At 42.1% G+C, this 19,453-nt stretch overlaps 1 protein-coding gene across 3 annotated transcripts in view; it reads right to left on the minus strand.

Moving 5' to 3' along the window:
* Positions 1-349: 349 nt before the first annotated feature.
* SDR42E1 (short chain dehydrogenase/reductase family 42E, member 1) overlaps positions 350-19,453 on the minus strand; it is a 1,031,186-nt gene continuing 1,012,082 nt past the window's right edge. For 2 of the 3 annotated variants that reach the window (XM_050978760.1, XM_030227802.2), the window contains exons 2-4: positions 3,116-3,148; positions 2,802-2,903; positions 350-1,546 (exon numbers count right to left, since the gene is read on the minus strand). In XM_050978760.1, coding sequence (XP_050834717.1) covers positions 439-1,546; positions 2,802-2,869 — 1,176 coding nt within the window. In that variant the 5' untranslated portion in view covers positions 2,870-2,903; positions 3,116-3,148 and the 3' untranslated portion in view covers positions 350-438. The remainder of the gene's footprint in view (positions 1,547-2,801; positions 2,904-3,115; positions 3,149-19,453) is intronic. The other variant, XM_050978759.1, reaches the window with a different exon arrangement.

Raw genomic sequence — 19,453 nt, forward strand, 5'->3', positions numbered from 1 at the left:
TAGACATCCAGGCTGGGAAGCAGAACTGGGGTTTGGAATGTGATCAAAGAATAAATTTATTCTCCTCTGGATCATGTAACACAAACTCTTTAGGAATAAAGGGCAGGGATCAGTAGTAAAATCCCATCAGGGAGGAAGAGTCAGCCTAAGGACATTTGTTCCATTCACTGTATTGTGCAGTTGTACCTGAGAGTAAAATGCTGTTTGCAGTAATACTGAGCTTCATCTTGTTAGTGATCTGATCAATTTTACTTTGAAGAGAATGAATATATAAAAAATTGCACCTTTTTACTCAGCAGTTCCGTTCCTTGGGGATAAAGCTGTTATTTACCTCAATCACACAAGTATGTATTTTTTAAAAAATCTTTTATTACCTGTCTCTCAAAACCAAGAGTAAGCAGAGAACATAACTAAATTCTGTCCTCAGCATTTCATCTTTCAGAGTGAAAATGTCACTGCAGATGGAAACCAGGAGACCAGCACAGCAATCAGCAGCACAAGCAGGCCTCCATCCCTAACCAGGTGCATCATGGTGTAATTTCTTGGCTTTGGCCCACATCCCTGGGATCTAAACCACTCCACCACTTCATCCAGGCTGTACTGCTGGGGCTCATAGCCCAGCTCCGTCCTGGCCTTCCCCATGCTGAAGTAGTGTGTGACACCAGTTTTGTAAACCTCCGTGCGAGTGAGGAGGGGCTGGAAGTTATAAATGTGCCCCACAAGAAAATGAACTATTTCAGTAAGGAATGCAAAAAAATAGACAAGGGAGAGGGGGAGGCGCAGGGTTGGGAACTTGTAACCCAAACCTTCCACTAGTGGTCGGAAAAATTCAAAGTTATTGATGGGCCTGCCATCAGAAATAAAATAGGCCTGGCCTGCAGCAATGTGCTGCTTGCTGGCTCTGAGGGCCTCGGAGGCAAGGACATGGGCCTGGACCAGGTTGTCCACGTGTACAAACTCTACCAGACTCAGAGGGTCTCCATAGACAAATTTAAACAGTCCCCTTTCAATGTAGCTGACTATTCTTGGCAGGTGTCTCTGCTCCCCAGGCCCGTAGATCCCTGCTGGCCGGAGAGCACAGGTCCTCAGGACACCTCTCCCATTTCCCAGCTCGGCACCGTTTGCCTCCAGCACCTTCATTTCAGCTAAAGATTTTGTTCTGGAGTAGTGATCAGGGTGAAGGTGCAGAGGTAGGTAAGGCAGAGACTCGTCCCCATTTTCTATAATCTGGCCTCCAAAAATCACGTTGTAGGTACTTGTATAAACCAGGCTGGACACTCCCCTGCTCTTGCAGGCCTGGATGACATTTTCTGTTCCCTTCACGTTAACATCTTCTATAAGTTTTCGGTTCAGCTGCTCCCTGCCAGACATTCCATAGGAAGCGATATGGAACACGCAGATTACATCTCTGAGAGCTTCTTCCACTTCAGACAGGCAACAGATATCCCCCTGCAGGAACTTTATTCCCTCTGGCACGGTTTGAAGTGGCTTCACCACATCAAAGAGGATCACATCAACTCCCTTTTGATACATGGCACAACCTAAACTGAAATGTGACAGAAACCATGAGTTAGGATACGGCACTGTGGTGCATGAAACATCTCACCTGGAAGGGAGAGGAGACTATTAACTGTTTTTATGCTGATTATTTTTCTGGTGGGAGTCTTTTAATTGCTCAGCCCTCCACTATAGGGAAGATTCAGCTGTGATAGTTTAGGTACTGAACTTATTTCTCACATTCCATCAACACTTGGAGAAAAAAATAAAAGAAAAAAGAGGCAGAACTGCTGCAAATGAAAATTCTGAAGAGAAATAACGGAAGTTCTGTCCCCTTCAGATCAGCAACAGCAATTTTCAGACGTGCAACTATTACCAAATATTTTTTTCTTTAAAAAAGCTTTACTTGTTTTATCTTACTGCTTTTGTGCCATCCCACTTCTGGCAAAACAACAGGTTGGTCTTCACCATTGTGTTCGGAATTTGTGGAGGAGTGGGAGAGATGTTTCTAAGCTGCTATGAATGCTTTGCCACATGTCTATGTTTTACTGCAAGTCACAGGTATTGACACCAAGCGTAACTCTGGTGTTTCTCTTCCCCTTTCCCACATTTTTGTACGTCTATTGTGCTTTAAGGGCATGAGAGTGGAGGGAAAGGCCAAGCAGAAGTCAGGCATCTCCTGAGATTTTTTTCCCTTCCCCTGACTTGAAATTTACTTTATTTTCTGGTCCTGACTGTGATCTCTTTCCCCTATGGGAGCAGTTATAGTCTAGGGCTCAAAATAGGATTTTTTCTTTACATGGCCTGCAGAGCCAGCTACAGCAAGGGAAAATGGATTCCACCTTATTAACAACCCTAATCTTAAACCATCACTGTTCATGAAAATAATATATTCTTAAGAATTAGTTCAGCTGGAGTTGTTAACCTATAGAGCTAAGCATACGTGTAACTCTTTGCAGGTCAAAAGAAAACAAGTGTAGGCTTGTCCTTCAGAGCGGGCTGACGATGGTGATCCCACCCCTGTACAGAGGTGAGCACACAGGTAAATGTCTGCCAGGCAGCTGCTGCCTGACATCTGGAAAGGGGGAAAACAGCGTTACTGAGGCTGTAACAGAGGCTATAGCCTCTGGAAACAGAGTAACCGAGGTTGTTTAAAACAGACCCCGGGTGAACCAGAAGATGGGAACACCTGGATCAGGTGTCTCAGGCCCACAGCTCTCCCTTCTACAGATGGATTTTGCTGCCTCCCCAGCAGCAACCTCTTACATTCACTCCTCTATGTAATAACTATTTAATGCACTAACCGGAAGCCAAAATAACCCCCTCCTCCAGTAATGAGGACTCTTTCCTTGGCAGCGTTTCCTCCTTCCATCCTCTTTCCTTCCAGGCCGCGTGCTGGAACTGACCTAGAAAACACACCGCAAACACACCCCTTAAACCAGTCCGCGTTTTACCATGGCCGCACGCTCCCGTCCTTATTCACTGCTCTCGCTACGCCTCAATCCCGGCCGCCGGGGAGCAGGAGGCGATGCAGGGCCGGGATGGCTCCAAAGGCAGGGAAGCTGTTCCCGATGAGGGAGCGCTGCCGTGGGGCCGTGCCAGCCCCGAGCCCCCGTACCTGCGGCGCTGCCGGCCCGGCCCGGCCCGGCCCGGCCCTGAGGATTCTCGGGGCGGTGCCGATCCCGGGAAATGGAGCCGGGCGGGGCGGGGGCGGCCCCAGATGGCGGCGGGAGCTGGGCCTGTGCTGGCTCGCCCGCCGTGCTGGTGTGGATTTCTGGGCCGGGCCGGTGAGGCTGCTGCCCTGCCCGAGCAGCCTGAGGCGCTCTGGGGTGGGGGCTCGCGGCTCGGTGCTGAAATCGGAGCATGTCCCGGCCCGGTGTTTGTACCGCAGCTCTCGGGATCGATCCTGGCTGGAGCAGCCGTAGGAGAAGAGCTCGGGGATGTTGGTGGCTCGGAGCTGGACCTGCCCCGGCCCTGATCCCCCCCGTGCTGATCCCCCAGCATGGGCAGCAGGGAAGGGGGGATTCTACCCTACCTGCAGTGCTGCCTCCAGCTGGGAGAACTGGGATTGTTCATCCTGCAAAAGAGAAGGCTCCAGAGTGATCTAGTTGTGGTCTTCCAGTAGCTGAAGGGAGCCCAAAGGAAGGATGGGGCAAGACTGTTTGCAGTACATGTAGTGACTGGACAAGGGGGATGGCTTCAGACTGAAAGAGTAGGGTTAGATCAGATATTAGGAAGAAATTCTTCCCTCTGAGGGTGGTGAGGTCCTGCTACAGGGTGCCCAGAAATGCTGTGGCTGCCCCATCTCTGGCCTTGGAGCAACCTGGTCTAGTGGAAGGTGTCCCTGTCCATGGCAGGGGGCTGGAACTATGTGATCCTCAAGGTCCCTTCCAACCCAAACCATCCTGTGATTCCCTCAGGAGGTGTCTGCAAGTGTCATCCCAGGGTGTGAAGCTCTGCAGAGGTCTGGGACACTTAAGAGGGGTTGAGAAGCCCCTCAACCCCTCTTAATTTGGGTAATTTGGGTGGACACAGGAGTTTCTGGACTTGCTGCTGAGCATTTCTTCAGGGGAAGGGTTGTCAGGCATTGGAATGGGCTGCCCAGGGAAGTGCTGGAGTCACCAGCCCTGGAGGTGTTCCAGAAATCACTGGACATGGCAGTGCTGTGGTTTAGTTGATGAGGTGGTGTTGGGTCAAAGGTTGGACTTGATGATCCTGGAGGTCATTTCCAGCCTTTAATGAGTTTGTGATTCCCTGGTGCTGTGGAAGTACCACAGCTGAATGTCCCACAATTCCCTCACAGCATCTCCCTGGATCAACGTGGCTGTCCCACATCCTGCTGTGTTTGTCGTGAGCCTGAGCCATGGAGCACACCCACAGGGCTCTGCTGGGCCCTGTGCAGAGGCTGAGATGTTTTTGGCAGTGGGGAGACCCTGCACAGCACTGCCTGGCTGCAGCAGAACTGCTCCTGTGTTCACATCAGCAGTCCCAGCTGTCTGTTGGAGAGAGCTGTAATAGGAAAACAATGAAGAATTACACGATCAAAGTCTGGCTTGTGGTGTATTCCATTTTTCATTTGCAGAACTGAGCCACTTGGGGAATGCTAGAGAGGGGATTCAGTGTCAAAGCTACTTAAAACTCTGCAAAACTCCTTTCTGTTTTGCAAAACCTTGACAGAAGTAGATGCAGTAGGCTCTGTTGTATTTTTGATGGATGGCTGGGAGGAGTTACAACTAAGCAGATTCTAAGAATTCTGCAAGTACTAAAGATTTTTTTTTCTTTAGCAATGATTTCTTGGTGGTGAACCTTTGGGACTCTTAAATAGAAATTTCAAGATGGAGCTGGTGCTGTACCTGGTTATACAGAGCTGCTGCACCTGTGGAGATGTGCAGAGTGTCTGGTGTGGAGGGCATCCCTCAGTCACAGCTATTTCCCTGTCTATAGCAGGAGAGTGGGTTTGAAACAGCCTTGAGGCATTCCCTAGGATACCATCCATCACATAATCAATGGTGTGTTCACAGAAGTATAACAATTCTAGCTCACAAGCAGAAGAATCCCTTACTTATTCCTAAATACTAAATATAAGGATTCTGTATGGCTGCACATGCCTTCAGGATTTATGCATAATCTTGATAAAAGTTTTGAGAATATTTTCCCAAGTGTTTAATCACCTGCAAAGTCCAAAAGAGTCCTGAACTTTCCCTGAGATCTGTGAACACAATGGGGTTTTTTACCTTTGGGGAGTTTTACTGAGATTAGGGCACTTGGTGCCTCTCTTTTGATCAAAGAAATTGTGTTTGAATGGAATACTGAAGGTACCTGAGGCTGGAAGGATAGTGCCCTGTTGAACCCCTGCACAAAGCAGGTCCAGCCAGAGGGGTTCCATGCGTTTGTGTTGGCACTGAATATCTCCAAGGATGGAAATTCTCTGTTCAGCCACTTTCTCCTCATAACTCCCAGAGCTTTGTGCTCTCTGAGCAGTGGCCTCACCCTCTGTGTTTGTGAGTAAATCCCTCTGTTTGAACAGGCAGCTGTTCACCTCAGGATGACGTCTGTCCCTGGACTTTGTGGTGTGTCCATGCAGGACAGTTTGCAGGACTGAGACCCCTCTGTACTTTCTACTTTATCTTGCTCTCTGTATGTCATCTACAGAGAGTGAATTGAGACAGGTTATTTCAGAATTATGGATCTTGTGACTATAATAAGGCTGTGGTTTAGGTACTGTAAAGATGTTGCTCTTAAACCACTATCAGTTTTATTTCTTATTGTAGTGAGCTTTCCTTTTTTGGCTTCAGAGAGAGACTAGTGAGGAAGATTCATTCCTTCAAAGTGGTGACATCTGTGAAAGCTGTGGGTAAATATTGTCCTCCTTTGACGTTGACAGATCAGGTGTTAAGACATGACACTCTCAGATCTCAGTTTTGCACTACCCATTTATTACTGGTTTTTCATTTCCTGTGAGACTCTGCTTTTCCTAAGGTTTTATGGACTTTCTGAATGTATCATAAGTTCTGTTTTACCATCAAATGAACAGATTTCCAGTTTTATTTTGTACATAATAGAATGTTAGGCCTGAGATTGGGTCCTTCTTTAAAAAAAACATGTAAACCCTACTTTTCTCTTTAAAGATCCAGGCTTTTGGAGCATGCCTTGCATGTATCTCAGCATGCAGGGAATGAGACTACTTGAAGAGATTGCATTGATACTTTGAATTGCACGTTTGGACAAGATGTGTCAGGATAGAAGGATTTGCAGTGTTACTGGGAATTATCTGCACTGAACCTGAAATGGGCTGCAAAGGAATCCTTAAATCAGCTAAATAAGCACCTGCTGTGAATGGTGCAAGTTAGAAAGAATGAGCAATGAAATAATTAATTATTCCTTCATTATATGGTAGTTCATCTGGTTCCCTCTGCAATTTAAAATACTTTGCTAGTAAAATTATTTTTGTCATCAAAATAGAAAGCATGCCAACAGTACTATTTCAGGAAGACAGGGCAATATTTCATCTGGGGAAATAAACCTTAGCTTACTGTTTTCTTACTATTTGATTGATTTCTTTTAGGTATTACTTAATTGTGATTTTTTGTTTTTATTGAACAATGCAATGAGAGAAGAGAACAAGATTTAAAACTAGCTAAAACCAGCTATGTTTATGGCCTTATTTAAACATATAAAACCAATTGGTTAAAATAGTACTGAAGAGGTGAAAGAGGTGAAAACAGGACATACATTGTGAGAGAAATTAGAATTGTAATGTTCAAAGTTAGAATCAAACATTCAGTCTAGATGAGACTGGAATATGTTTTAAGGGGGAAAGTGTTATGGATAAAAATGCTAGTCTGAGTTTTCATCTTGGCTCTGGCAGAGGTTTCCTTAGTGACCTTCAGAGCATTGATTTGTGTTCTGTGACAGAGGTGTCACTGAACTTTCTCTCTGCCTGAGGTTATGCTTGTGCTGGTTTCGTTTGTGTTTCTGATGCTCTGGTGGGAGCTGCTGTAAAAATAAACCAAGAAATCAGATTTATGGAGCTCAAAGAGCTCAGAGAAGTGTGCAAGTTACACCCTTTGAAAATGTTAGCACTGACTTCTTAGGGCAGCTGTTGACTGTACAGTGTTGCTTGTGGAAGTGTCATACATCTGGTGATGTGGAGATGACCATCCAAACTGCTTCTAGTTGCTTTTTCCTGTGAGTTCTAGTAATGGAAAAACTATTTTTTCCACACTGAGAAAGGAAAAAGATTTCAGGATTAATTGTATTTTCTGCTTAGTGAACACCATTCACTGAATTGCTCATCCAAGCAGTTGCTTTATATCATTTTCCTAATCTAATTCTGCTGTGGTCTCTCACTTTAGGAGATATGACTTCATAAACATTTTAGTCCTGACTAGAAGGAGGTGCAGGGAGTAGTAGATTCCTTATCAAAATGGAAAGAAGCCTCTACTCGACAGTCTTGGAAAGGGTCAGACTGTTTGCAGAGTATTTTGAGGTCCTTGGATGAAGGAAGATTTTTATGTTTTTTATGTAATTCTTTCCAGACTGTCAAATAATAAACCTCCATTTTATTAGAGTTTTGGGATGATCTTGAGTGGGGATGTGGATTTTTGGGTGAATGTTAACCTTTAGCTAACAAGTTCCTCTTCATACATGGCCAGAAGCAAGATCCAGTGAAGAACCCTGGAGGGAGGAGGATGTGATGCTGTCCCTGCTCATGGGGTTCTGTCCCTGCTCATTTGCTTGAGGCAGCTCTGCTCAAGGCTGTGCAGGAGGGAACCTTCCATCCTGCCCTTGCCCAGGAGCAGCTGGGAGTGGGGGTGTGGGAAGGTGCAGTCAGCTTTCAGAAGGGACAAACTGCTGACTTCAGCTTCTTCACCCCAAAAGAGCAGGTTGGGCAGAAATACCAGTCAAACCAACTACTTTAAGTGTCTGGATGCTTCCTTCTGCAGTTCCATACTCTGATAACACCCGTGCCCTGGGAGAGGGTGCTGTGGTAGCACTGACAGCATTAATGTCACTGTTGAATTTGATGTCAGGGCTTAGTGCCAGTGAGGTATTTCACAAAAGACACGTGCACTGTGTGGTGTAAGCAACAGGATGGTACAGGGCAGCCTTCTTCACAGGGCACCACAATTTAGGCTCAGTAGTCATGCCTTGGCTAACTTGGATTTTTGGGTGGGTTGCACTGTGGTTATCCTCACTGAGTTAGCTATGAAAAAGTCATTACTATAAAGACACTGAAAATGCTTTGAATTCTCTTGGTGAAGATTCTTAGGGAACAAGCTTGATCCTGAGGTGTCCATTCAAGGGATGCATACATTCTGTGGAGCCATGAGAAAATAACTTCTTTTCCATTCTGTAATACTTAAAAAAATGTAGATTATCCCATTTTCAAAAGTAGCAATTATTTATCCTAAAGGGAAGGGAAGAAAGTTTGCATATTTTGGGATAAGTGAATGGCTGAGCCTAGGACTGTGTTCTCCCTTTTCACTTGGATGACAAGTTTCTGTTTGTGGTCTCTGTGTCTCTGAGTACCCTGCAGGGCACATCAAAAACCCAGTTCTTAGAATGACTATATATTAATCTTCATAACCTCCATGGACCTGAACAGAGCCTGCAGGGACTCACCCACTGCTGAGCACTTCAGCCCAGGTGTCTGAAGTCAGTGTTTGCTCCTGAGATATTGATCTTAAGCTCCCTTAAGCATCATGTGTTTTTTTAAGTGGTAATTTGACCTGATGTGTTACCTGATGTTCTGAGGTGTTGATATCTGTTTGCATAACGTGTTGCACTGCTATTAGTCCTTTGCAGTACAAGGTGATGCTATCCAGTGTAATTGCAGCACCTTGGAAGTAAAAGGCAAATTTTTAGCTCATCCTGTACTCTCATTAATAATTTCAATATTGCACACAGGACTGCAAGGGCTCAAGGGTTGAGCCTCTTTGTACCTGAAAGGACTACATACTTTAAAAATTAGTATGTTAAGAAATGTCTTATGGAAAGACTAGTAAAATATTATTGCAAATACTCTCACAGATGTTTTTTCTCTCAGAATAGGGGAGGACAGGTTTTGGAATGCAGTGCTGAATGTCTTTGATTCTGTAACTTAAAGAAAGTCTTCTATATTCTCGATAGGAGGCTATTTCAGAAGGTAATTATACACTTACATTTCAGTAATTGTCTGGTTCAGTTTCAGGTGTGATTGATGTGCATCCAGATGCCCTTATTTACCACACTAATAACAAGGAAAGGCTTCTTGTTGAAGTGATTTATAATTTAATTCAGCTATCCATGGCTTTACAGAAATCTCACCCTCCAGCAAAAGCAAGATGAGGTCGGTCTGTTATGAATCGTTGACACTAATAATTGAACACCCAGTTGATGGTACTGCTTTGATCTTTGGAAGGATCTAAGGCATCTTTCAGCTTCACAGGCAGCTAATCATGTGCTGTAGATACCATATGTAGAACAAACTCAAGGCAAAATGTGTTCATTAATCCAAATCTTGTACTGTGCTAATTTTCTGTGAGTGTGTAGGAAGTCTGCAGACACTGGTGGAGAGGATGAGATGTGTCAGCAAGAACACAGGGCCTGAATTTGTTGTAAGATTTCTGTGGGTTTCTCAGTGGAAAATGCACTTGATGAGGGGGAAAGGAAGTGTATTTGCTGAAGAAATGTTTTCTGTCTTCACACTCCTGGTGTTTTCATATTCCTGGTTCTGTGTTCAAGGTCTAGGCAGTGGTCTCCCATTTCCAGGCACTTAGAGCTGCATGAAATCAGGACACTGACTTAAAAAATGTTACTGCCATTTAGTTCTGTGATGACCTTGAAAACATTCCAAAAATTGCATAATTTTGCAGATGAAAGATTAGGTAAGAGTAGGGGAAGTAGGGGAGAACAAACTCAAAAGAAGACAAAATCTCTTGCTTCAGCTGTGCTTGAGCAAGATAACCTCCATAAGGCTTCCTTAATGGCATCTTGGTGTTTGCAAGAGCACCACACTCTTGTGTATCTTTGATACTGATTTATTCTGTTCCACAAAACAAATGATTGCAGAGTTCAGAAGTATTTTATCATGGCCTGATGTGTGACTCTATTCTGGGCTATTTCAAGATAAGAAATTCTGACTCAAGCCTGAGTTTTCCTTTAAAAGGGATTTGTTCAGAACCAAAAATTTTGAAGGTTCAAAGCCCTTAGTCAAAACAAAATAAATCCAATAACTCTAAAATGGGGGAAAATTACTGATGTTACAAAGATGAGATAGTTATAACATGCATTTTTCTTCTGTTCAAAAGCCTTATTTGGACATGTTTTATCCTGGAATGATAACACAAAGAAGGTGGGATCTATTCTACTGGAAGAGTGCTGTAACTTACAGTAATTTACTGCAAGTTATTCTTGCTCCTAATTTTCACTCCTTGTGGCAGAAATTGTGGGTGCAGCATCTGGTTATAACTAATTTTGATTTTTTGCATTTTTTGAAGGAGAAGCAAGATCTGAATAACGAGGGAATTGAAATATCTGATTTTTTCTTTGATTCTTATGGTAAAACAGTTCTGAAGGAGCTTTGCATTTGAAATGCTGCTTCAATGTCTTCCAGAGAGTATCCAGCCCACAGAAACAGAATTTGTGCCAGTGGAAAACACTGGATTAATTCCAGTCATACATCAGCTTAATTCTTCATTCATCATAGGATCATGGAAGAATCAAACATCAAACACATTATGGACCAACTGCATAAGCTGAAATGTTCTTCTAGATGACTGAGAGGAACAACATGTTCTAGTAATTGGCTTTCTTGTATAATGAAGGTTTCTCAAGTTGAATACGTAATCTTCAAGTTACCAAAAAAGAAGAATAAAAAAAAAAAAAGGAGCAAAGAAGGCCTGGTTTAGCAGTTGTTTTAACACTTTCCAAGAGAAAACATTATCTGGTGCAGTTCTTTCCCCAAGTGTTTGACTTTACATTGCCTGAGCTCCTTTGCCCTTTTAAAAATTGCTCTGGGAAAGCCTGTGAAAGCAGTTTGAGTGGCCACTGAGAATCCCTTCAGTGCCATATTGTTAATGGCAAAGCCAGCAGATTTCACCATTTGTGTTTTCTGTGTGGTTTTGGTCCTGGCTCCTTTCCCTTCTGCTATAAATAAAGGTGATCTGTGCTAGGAACAGGCATCAGCTCAAGCAGGCAGTTAATCACACCTCAACAGCATGCACATTATTAGCTTATCAGGCAGAGCCATCCCACCTCCCATCATGTTTTATCTGTTTAGGAAGAAAATGCCTTCCATAATTGTAATTGAGAAACCAAAATGACTCAGAGTTTGGAGGTGTCAGTAAGAATATACTGTGCAGCCAAACTCTCTGTGTCTTGTGTGCAAATGGGCCACTCATCTTTTGCCATGTCAGCAAGGGTTTTGTTCATGATGGGCTTCCCCTGCTGTCCTGAAGTTTATTAGCTTGATGAGAATTTCAAATGTGGGATGTCCCTAGTGAGAACAGGCTACAGTCATTCTTCCCATTTTGGAAACTCCCTCATTATCTCTGGTACCAAAAGAAGCAATCCAAGCAGGCCTGAGCAAGGAGGCAGGGCTCCATCTCCTGTGGATTACACCTTAAAAAGGGGTCTCAGTTAACATCTGCTGCCACCAAATCCAGTTTCCCCAGGTAGTCTTGGTACAATATTTCATCATTATTGAGTTCCATATTTCAGACCTCTTTGAGTTAGAATTATTAGATTATTTGGGTTACTGAATTTCTTGAACAAGTTGACTGCTTGGTGCTTCTGGCCATAACAGCTGAAGTGATTATCAGCACTGATATCTTGGGGTGAAGTGCTGTATGTTACAAATTTTTAATTTACTTTCTTACTTTATGGAATAAAATAGAGAAATATTTAGTGTATAAATTAAGGCTAAATTAAACATGTATGTGAGTACTACAGAACATAGTTCACATGAAGTAGCTGGAGCTTGTTTTGTGCTTCATGAAGAAGGCTTCACAACAGCACTCTAAGAAAAGTTGTCAGAGTAATTTTTCCCCCTTTGGTGCCTATGTTCTGTGGCTGCATCTGCAGCCTTTGAATTATGACTGTTGTATGTCAGCAGCACTCTCTGAAGTCTCTGGGTGATGGAGCTGTCCAATTTTGACTCTTTTAGTAGTTGAACTGGTCTCTTGCAGGTAAGGTATCAAATGTAAACCTTTAACACCATTCATCTAAGTCTTCAAGATCCTTTACTGTAAATACTGATTTTATAAAAGCTTTCTGTGCTCTCTGACATTTTAGAGATTTTAGAGATTACAAAAAGACATATCTATAGCAGCATGTGATGGCATTCAGAAGAATGGATGAAAATAATTGTTGCCACTTCTCCCCTTTTCATTAGAAGTCTTTGTATTTCCCTCTTTATTTTTTGTCTTGCATTACTGTAAATAGAACTTTTCCATTCATGGATAATTTGTTGAATGCATTCCTGTTTGTGCAGGTGTGTGCAAGGCTGGATTGTGCTTTAGCCTTGTGAGTTTGCAGTGGCTGTTCAACATGCTCACAAGATTTCACAGAGTGTAAAATTCCAGTTCTAAAGACTCCAGTGTTACCAATTTCTGTCATGAATCCAATAATCCTAGGGGGTCTTTTCCAACCTAAATGGTTCTATGGTTCTTAGCCCTTAAAAATACTCATCTGAGTATTTTTGAGACTCAAGTTTGTACTTTTTCCATCTGTGAAGTATCTCCCCTCTGACCTCTGTTGGGTAAATCCAGAGTTTTTTGTGGAACTTCTGTTCTCAGAAGGGACACAGTGGGTGGCTCCTTCCAGCTAGACTTGGAGCAAGGAAGGTGTGTGAAAGGTGATAGAAGAGGTAAGAGTGGGGTACAAAGAATCCTCCCAGAATTGTGAAACCGAGGCAGTGTTCAGGACAGAACCTGTAGCAATTCTGCAGAACAGCACTCTGTAGGAGCCTTGCCTGGATTAGCATCTCACTGCTGCTTTGTCCATAAATTCCAGCTCAATGTGCCTCTGCTGCAATGCAGGTACACTTTGTGCCTCACTGAAGATCTTGGATTAGACACTTGTTTTGTTGGCAAGTTGGTTCAAGTTTGAACGATCTGTACCTTCAAAAGAGTAGGAAGAGCCTCACCTTCAGCATTTTAAAACTCCTGTCATTTTTAAAATTTAGTTTATTTATCTTCAGTAATTGTGCTTGGATTTATCAATGCTGAAATTTTGTTTCTGATAACAGACATGAACAGTGAGGATGATAACATCAGTTAAGTAGATAGAAGAGGATTATCTTGTGTGTAAGAAACACTTTGTGAGTTACAACACTGAGGCCAGGTGTGTCATAGTTACAGTTGGCCATAGGCAAAATCTTCATACAATAACATTTTTATTTGTGCTTTTGGCAAGATTCCCATGGATTAATAATATTTTCTTTCCTTGTCTTTCTGTGTAAAAGCACCTTTATCAGCCCATTTACATATGTACATATGTAGACATTTCTTCCACTTCTCTCTGATTTAGTGAGGTGCTGACACCTTTCTGATGAGCCCTCCCAGTCTCCACTGCCCACTGGATTTTCTCAGCTGGCCATCTTACTTTTTCTCATTCTCCAGAGAAATTCTGTGTCAGCATCTCCAACACAACTGTCAGCTGATGTCTGTTGTGATGTCTGTGAAGTGTTTTTTGATGGGGTGTAGCCTGTGTGTGCTCCAAGAGCCCTTCCCATCAGGATGATCCCTGAATGTTTGAGCACAGCACTGAGAGCCATGATCCAGGAGTTCTCAGCTGGGATTTATCACTAAATAGAAGATGATCTCTCTGCTTCAGTTCATTGATGTGTTCTGTGGGAATGGTATTCACATCTTGGAGCATTTATGACAGCTAAGTGGTTAAATATTCTAGTGGAAAGAAGTGCCATTGAAAGACAGATTGTGCCAGCAGAGTTTTGCTTCAAAATACCTCTTTCTTCTCTGTTTCCTGCTGTAGAGTCTGGTATCTAGAGGTACTTAATTTTCTCCCGCTTTTCCACATGTGGTTGGGTGCCTCATTTCCATTTGCCACTTTCAATGTAAGTGTGGGGACAGAAGACTGAGGATGAATCAGTTATCAGCAGCTGAACATGCGAAGGGAAAATTGTACTCCCAAGGATACAAACATACTCCACATGAATGTTTTGATTTAGTTTGAATTTTACTAGTTAAGTTTGATCAATATGTGCTGATTTGCCTCAGTACTTCCTGTGGTTCAGTTTTAAAGGCTGCTTGGAAAACCTCCCCACCTGGCTCTGCTTCAGTTGTTGAGTGGCTTTCTCTGGGACCATCTCTCATTATTTGGCACATCTCATTTTCAAGCTGCAATATTTTATCAAATGTAATGGTAACTGACTCTTCTTTGTAACCAGTTATAATGGTAAGAACTTTGAAACTTTGAACCTTTAAATGACATTGAAATTCTTATTTTATCAGCACGAAGATGTGGTTGATGTGATCTTTTACTTTCTTAAAAAACCCAGTTTGAAGGAAGCAAAAATTACTCCTAGGGTCTTTTAAATCCTAGCTTCAGTCCATAAATTTGACTGTAGACTTAAATTGAAAAAACATAATATTTAACAGGTAACATAAAATCCTTAAGAATTGGATATGCTCTCTGCTTTAAAATATTAGAACTCAGAAAAAGGGAATGAAACCCACATAAGAGCTCATTGTTAAAAGTAATTGAAGAACTCATTGTTGAAAGTAATTGAGAACTAAAAGCCTCCTTGGATACTTGTGTGTATCCTTTTAAAGTTGGTAGAAATTGTCTGAGAACTTTCCTGAAAGCACGTGCCTGGAATAGCTCTTAGACATGAGCTATTTAATGCTATTCCAGCCTGTTAGAATGGAACTCCTGTAATCTGGAACACCTTTATGTTGTTTCAGAACACTCTCAATGTGTTTACAGAATTTTTTGCCCCTCAGTTAAAAGTGTGGTTCAGTGGTGAGCAGAAGTATTTCCCTTCTGGTGCCCATTTGCATCCCATGTTTCAGCTCAGTTCCTGGAAGCATTTGCTCACCTATCCTGACTTGCATCCCTAACAGAGAGAGGAAAACTCTACCACATTATAGAGAATGGGATAAGAATTATAAAGGGTTATTAATTTTAATAACTGCGTTCTGAATCTGCCCATATATTTAGATATAAATATAAAAATCCCAGAAATCCCAGGGACAAGACACAGAACCTGTCTGCCATCTGACATTTTTGACAAGCTCTCCAGAATTAATCTGTCTAGGAGCTACAATGCTCAACTTAATTATGGAAAGGCTGCATCTGTGTTCAAAGCTGTTGAGAGAGAAAGAAGAAAGTAAAAATGTCCACTAGGTTTGATTAACTGCTTTCAGCCTGATGAATAAAGACAGATGGTTCCTAGTTATTTTTCCTTAATGGATTTTGGAGCTCCATTTGGTGGGTGAATTAATGTTATAGGTCCCAAATCTGCCTTTGAAGCTATGCCTGCCTAACCCTTAGTGATTCCAGCAGAGTTTGCATGCCTCCAAGAGAGACGTTTGCCCTCGGGCTGTCGTATATATTGTTAAAAACAGTTTTGAAATTAAAAAATAAAAGTGAAGCGATAATTTACACTATTAATAAAACAAGTTACGAGCTCTGCACAGCTCAGGAAGGGATCTCTTACAAGAGCTGATAATTTTGAAGTGTCTGTGCAGACTTGTCCCCATAGAATCTGTGCCTGTTTGGGAATGACCTCCACCTGGAGCCTGACAATATTTTAATACCAACTTTAAAGTTGGAGAAGTTAATTTTAAAGTTGCACTTGCTAGTTGTGTCACCTGGAAAGTAGAAATAAATAGTTTTATGGTGTAGGTTCATTTGCATGAATCGGTTATTGTATCTCAAATCCAGGTGGGGAAGGTTTTTAAGGCAGGCTCTAATTCTGCAGGTGTGCATGTTTAAAAACATAGCTGTGAATATTTCTTTCTTTACTTGTATGTAAATATCTGTGTTGATTTTTAAGAATGTGCATAAGTGTCTGTGAGTTTGGGCTCTTGGGGGACATTTAGGCCTAATGAGTCTCAGGACTGTCATTCAGCAACCCGTTAAATCATCTGTATAGTTTTATGAGTGGATAGTCATGGTGATTTTAATGGGATTAAATTTGCTTACATCCAGACAGCTTTTGAGTCAGGGTAAAGGTTACTGCATGATAAAAAATGTTTAAAATGGACAATATAATAAAGGGAAGCAAGCCAACAAAAAATTACAGTGAATATTCATAGATTTTCCATAGTCAGTGGATTGCCCAGAGGAAAAACACCATTTAACTAAAATGCTGCCTGCCGCAAAACCATCAAACCACCCCAGACCCTGAAAGGGACCTTGAGGGGTCCTTGCTCCTCCTTCTCCATGGCAGGATCATCTGTCACCGAGTCATTCCTGACAACGTTTGAACAAAATTGCAGCACAAAACCGGCTGAAAAACGCCAGGAATGGGAACGTCCTTCAGATCTCAGCACTGAAGGGGAAATCAGGGACATGCAGGACATAGCATTCAATCACAGCAATATTGTGAGCCATTGCTTACACACAGAGTGAGGTCACCATTCCTCAACAGGAAAAATACATGGCTGCAGCCTTTGGAAGTGAGGGGCTTGTCCTTCAAGTGACAGCAAACAGAGAGCGCTGGGGGCAGGTGACACTTTGTCATGGCTGATTGCTTAATGCCTTTTGAATCATGGCTCGTTTTTCATTTCAAAGGCTGGCTGATGTAACTCTGAGGAAAATCTAAAAATAAGCAAATTCCACTGCTGAGAGGAGGAGATGTTTTTAAGAGTTTGCAGGTGGAGGGAAGGCACGTGGCAGATGTGCTGAGTTAATAACCCCAATGACAACGGGGAGATGCTGCCACCCATTTTCTTTCATCCCTTTTGCAGAGTCAAAGCTCAGACATGTTCTGGGGCTTTAAGCTGTGTGTGATTAATTTTAAATGTTGTCACTATCTACAGTGAATGACAAATTATGCTGGTGGTGTTGTAAATCTCCCCCCACTTCAAAGGGACTCTTTGAGAGAGTGTCTCTGTTTGTCCACACCTGCTTTAATCAGACTTTTGATTACCATGCTTGCCTGATTTTCTGGGTTTACCTCTATGTTTACATTGCTATTTATGTATTTAACTGCACCAAAATTATGTGACTTTTGCATAGATAATGCCTAAATGTTTGAAGACATTTTGTGGTCTGATATTAAGATGTAATGGAAAAGGCTGGATGTAAACCAGATGTGTCTCCAACCTGCCAAGGTTTGAAGGCATGCAGGAGGAGCAGTTACAGAAAGATGAAGCAAAGTGTGGTTTTTATCTGATGTAGATATGGTTGGTATGACTTGTGGTTAGGGCAGAGCATCAGAAGTAAGGCAGGCAAAACTGCATTTGCTTTTCAGGAAGCACCTGCAAAGAAATGATCAGGCTGTGGGGCTATGAAATTGTGGAAATCCTTTGTGTTCTAAGCAGAGAGATGCTGAGATGCTGCCATTACCTTCAGAGAGGCGAGGCTGCAGAGAAGGGAAGGGAATAAGGAGATATAATGAAAATCTAGCTGGAAAACAAAACCAAACTTCCTGTTGAGAGTACAGTTTATGTCTTTATTTCTCATTTATTGAGGCAGCACTGTGCTGTGCTCTGTCCTAGGCAGGGCTGGGATCTTCCTCTGAATATATCAGAGGAGATTTTAGGGAACAGTCTGTGCTGTCAGAGAAGTGCACTACAATCAAGTGGCATCTTTCCTCCTCTCACTGATGGTTTTCTGAAAATGGTTTCATGTTACTGGATGACAGAAAAAAGGCAAGCAAGTGTAATTTCTCATGAGGATAACCTGGAGATGATTCTTGGCTAAACATCCTAAAGAGTGCCTAATTGCCTTTAGGTTTTCTGATTCTATCCTCTTCTTGGAAAATAATCACAATTGGGTTGATAAAAATGACTTATTTTGGAAAGAGTGCAATCCCCTTTTAGCTCTTCCTGAAAGCCCAGAGATACAGGGATGTCTGGAGAGTTCAGAGGGAAAGCCTCCCTTGCAAATACAAACGAGTGCTCATAATTTTAATGATTTCTCTGATGTTTTGTCTATTGCAGGAAATTAACAAAGGGTGATTAGAGTTCTTGTAAATACTGAGGCAGAACTTACAGCCCTTGGCTTAATATACAGGTCCAAATTTGCCATCAGTACAGACATTCCTCACTCTGAGGTTCTTTTTTCCATTTGAGAAAATAACAGGAGATTTAGCTGAGGAAATTGTTGTTACTGTTGCTGTTGTTATTATTATTGTCTTTTGTTGGTATTGAATTTTGAGGAATGATGTGCTGCAGTTTTTTGTTCACTGCCAAGGGATGATCTTCAGGATCTATTGTCTATCTCTGAATTTACAATATTTACCATTATTATATTTCTAAAAACAAAATCTCCAGCAGCTTAGAGGTAAAAGATATTTCTTACTTTTCTTTAATAGGTATACACTTTATTTGACAGGAATTATTTTCCCTAAGGGTCTATTAAATAAACAGTTTGAAGACAAAGGATAGGTTGCACAGCTTTATTTTCACTTGCACATAATCCTTTTTTGCTTTAATTCAGTTTATGCCTGTGAGTTCAGACATCTTAATTCACCAAGGTACTTGGCTGCATTTCTAGCTTTAGGCAGAGTAATGGTTTTGTTGTCTTTACTGGGACAATTCTCCTGCTTCAAGTTGAGTGCATGAAGAGAGAACAGGCTGAGAGAAGAGGATTATCTTGACCTTTGACCAGGAGCTCTGCAGAATTCATAAGAGGAAAATCTGTTTGCCCAAATGAATATTGTTTAAGGAAATTCAACACTTTCTGCACCCACAAGTGTTCATGTAGCCATTAAGTCCACCAAAATCCAAATGTATGAATGTGTTTACGTTCTCTCAGAAGCTGCAGCAATAAAAGTATTTTTTTTCCCTACAGGTCCTATATGTACTTAATCACTAGAATATTCTTTCTGTCTTGCTTAATGACTCCTTTGTTGAAACAGATTCCAACCTGTTTTATGCTGAAATTATTTTCCAGGAATAACCTCATACACCAGAACCTCCCTACAGAACCTGAAACGCAGAGCCCTGACCCAAGCCACAAAAGAACAAGAAGCACAGGGAGCAGGAGCTCTCAGGAGCCACAGCTGAAAAAGCCTGAATCAGCAGGCAAAACAAAGCAGTAAATTGAAGAGTTCTGTGGGAAATTATTACCTGAAATGAAAAACAAATCTGTGACCAGCAGAGAAAGCTGAAACAGAGATTGGAAGCGTAGAAAAAGTGCTTCATGCTTCTGGACAGTGAAATTGATGTTCCACTTGGGACAGAAGGATATCACTTGTATCCAGTTGGGACAGCAGCTATTGGATGTGACACATGGTGCTTCTGGTTGAAGGGAAGTGCTGAAAGGAAAAAATACTGCC

The sequence above is a fragment of the Serinus canaria genome, chromosome 11 (assembly GCF_022539315.1).
Source record: "Serinus canaria isolate serCan28SL12 chromosome 11, serCan2020, whole genome shotgun sequence".
Lineage (NCBI taxonomy): Eukaryota > Metazoa > Chordata > Aves > Passeriformes > Fringillidae > Serinus > Serinus canaria.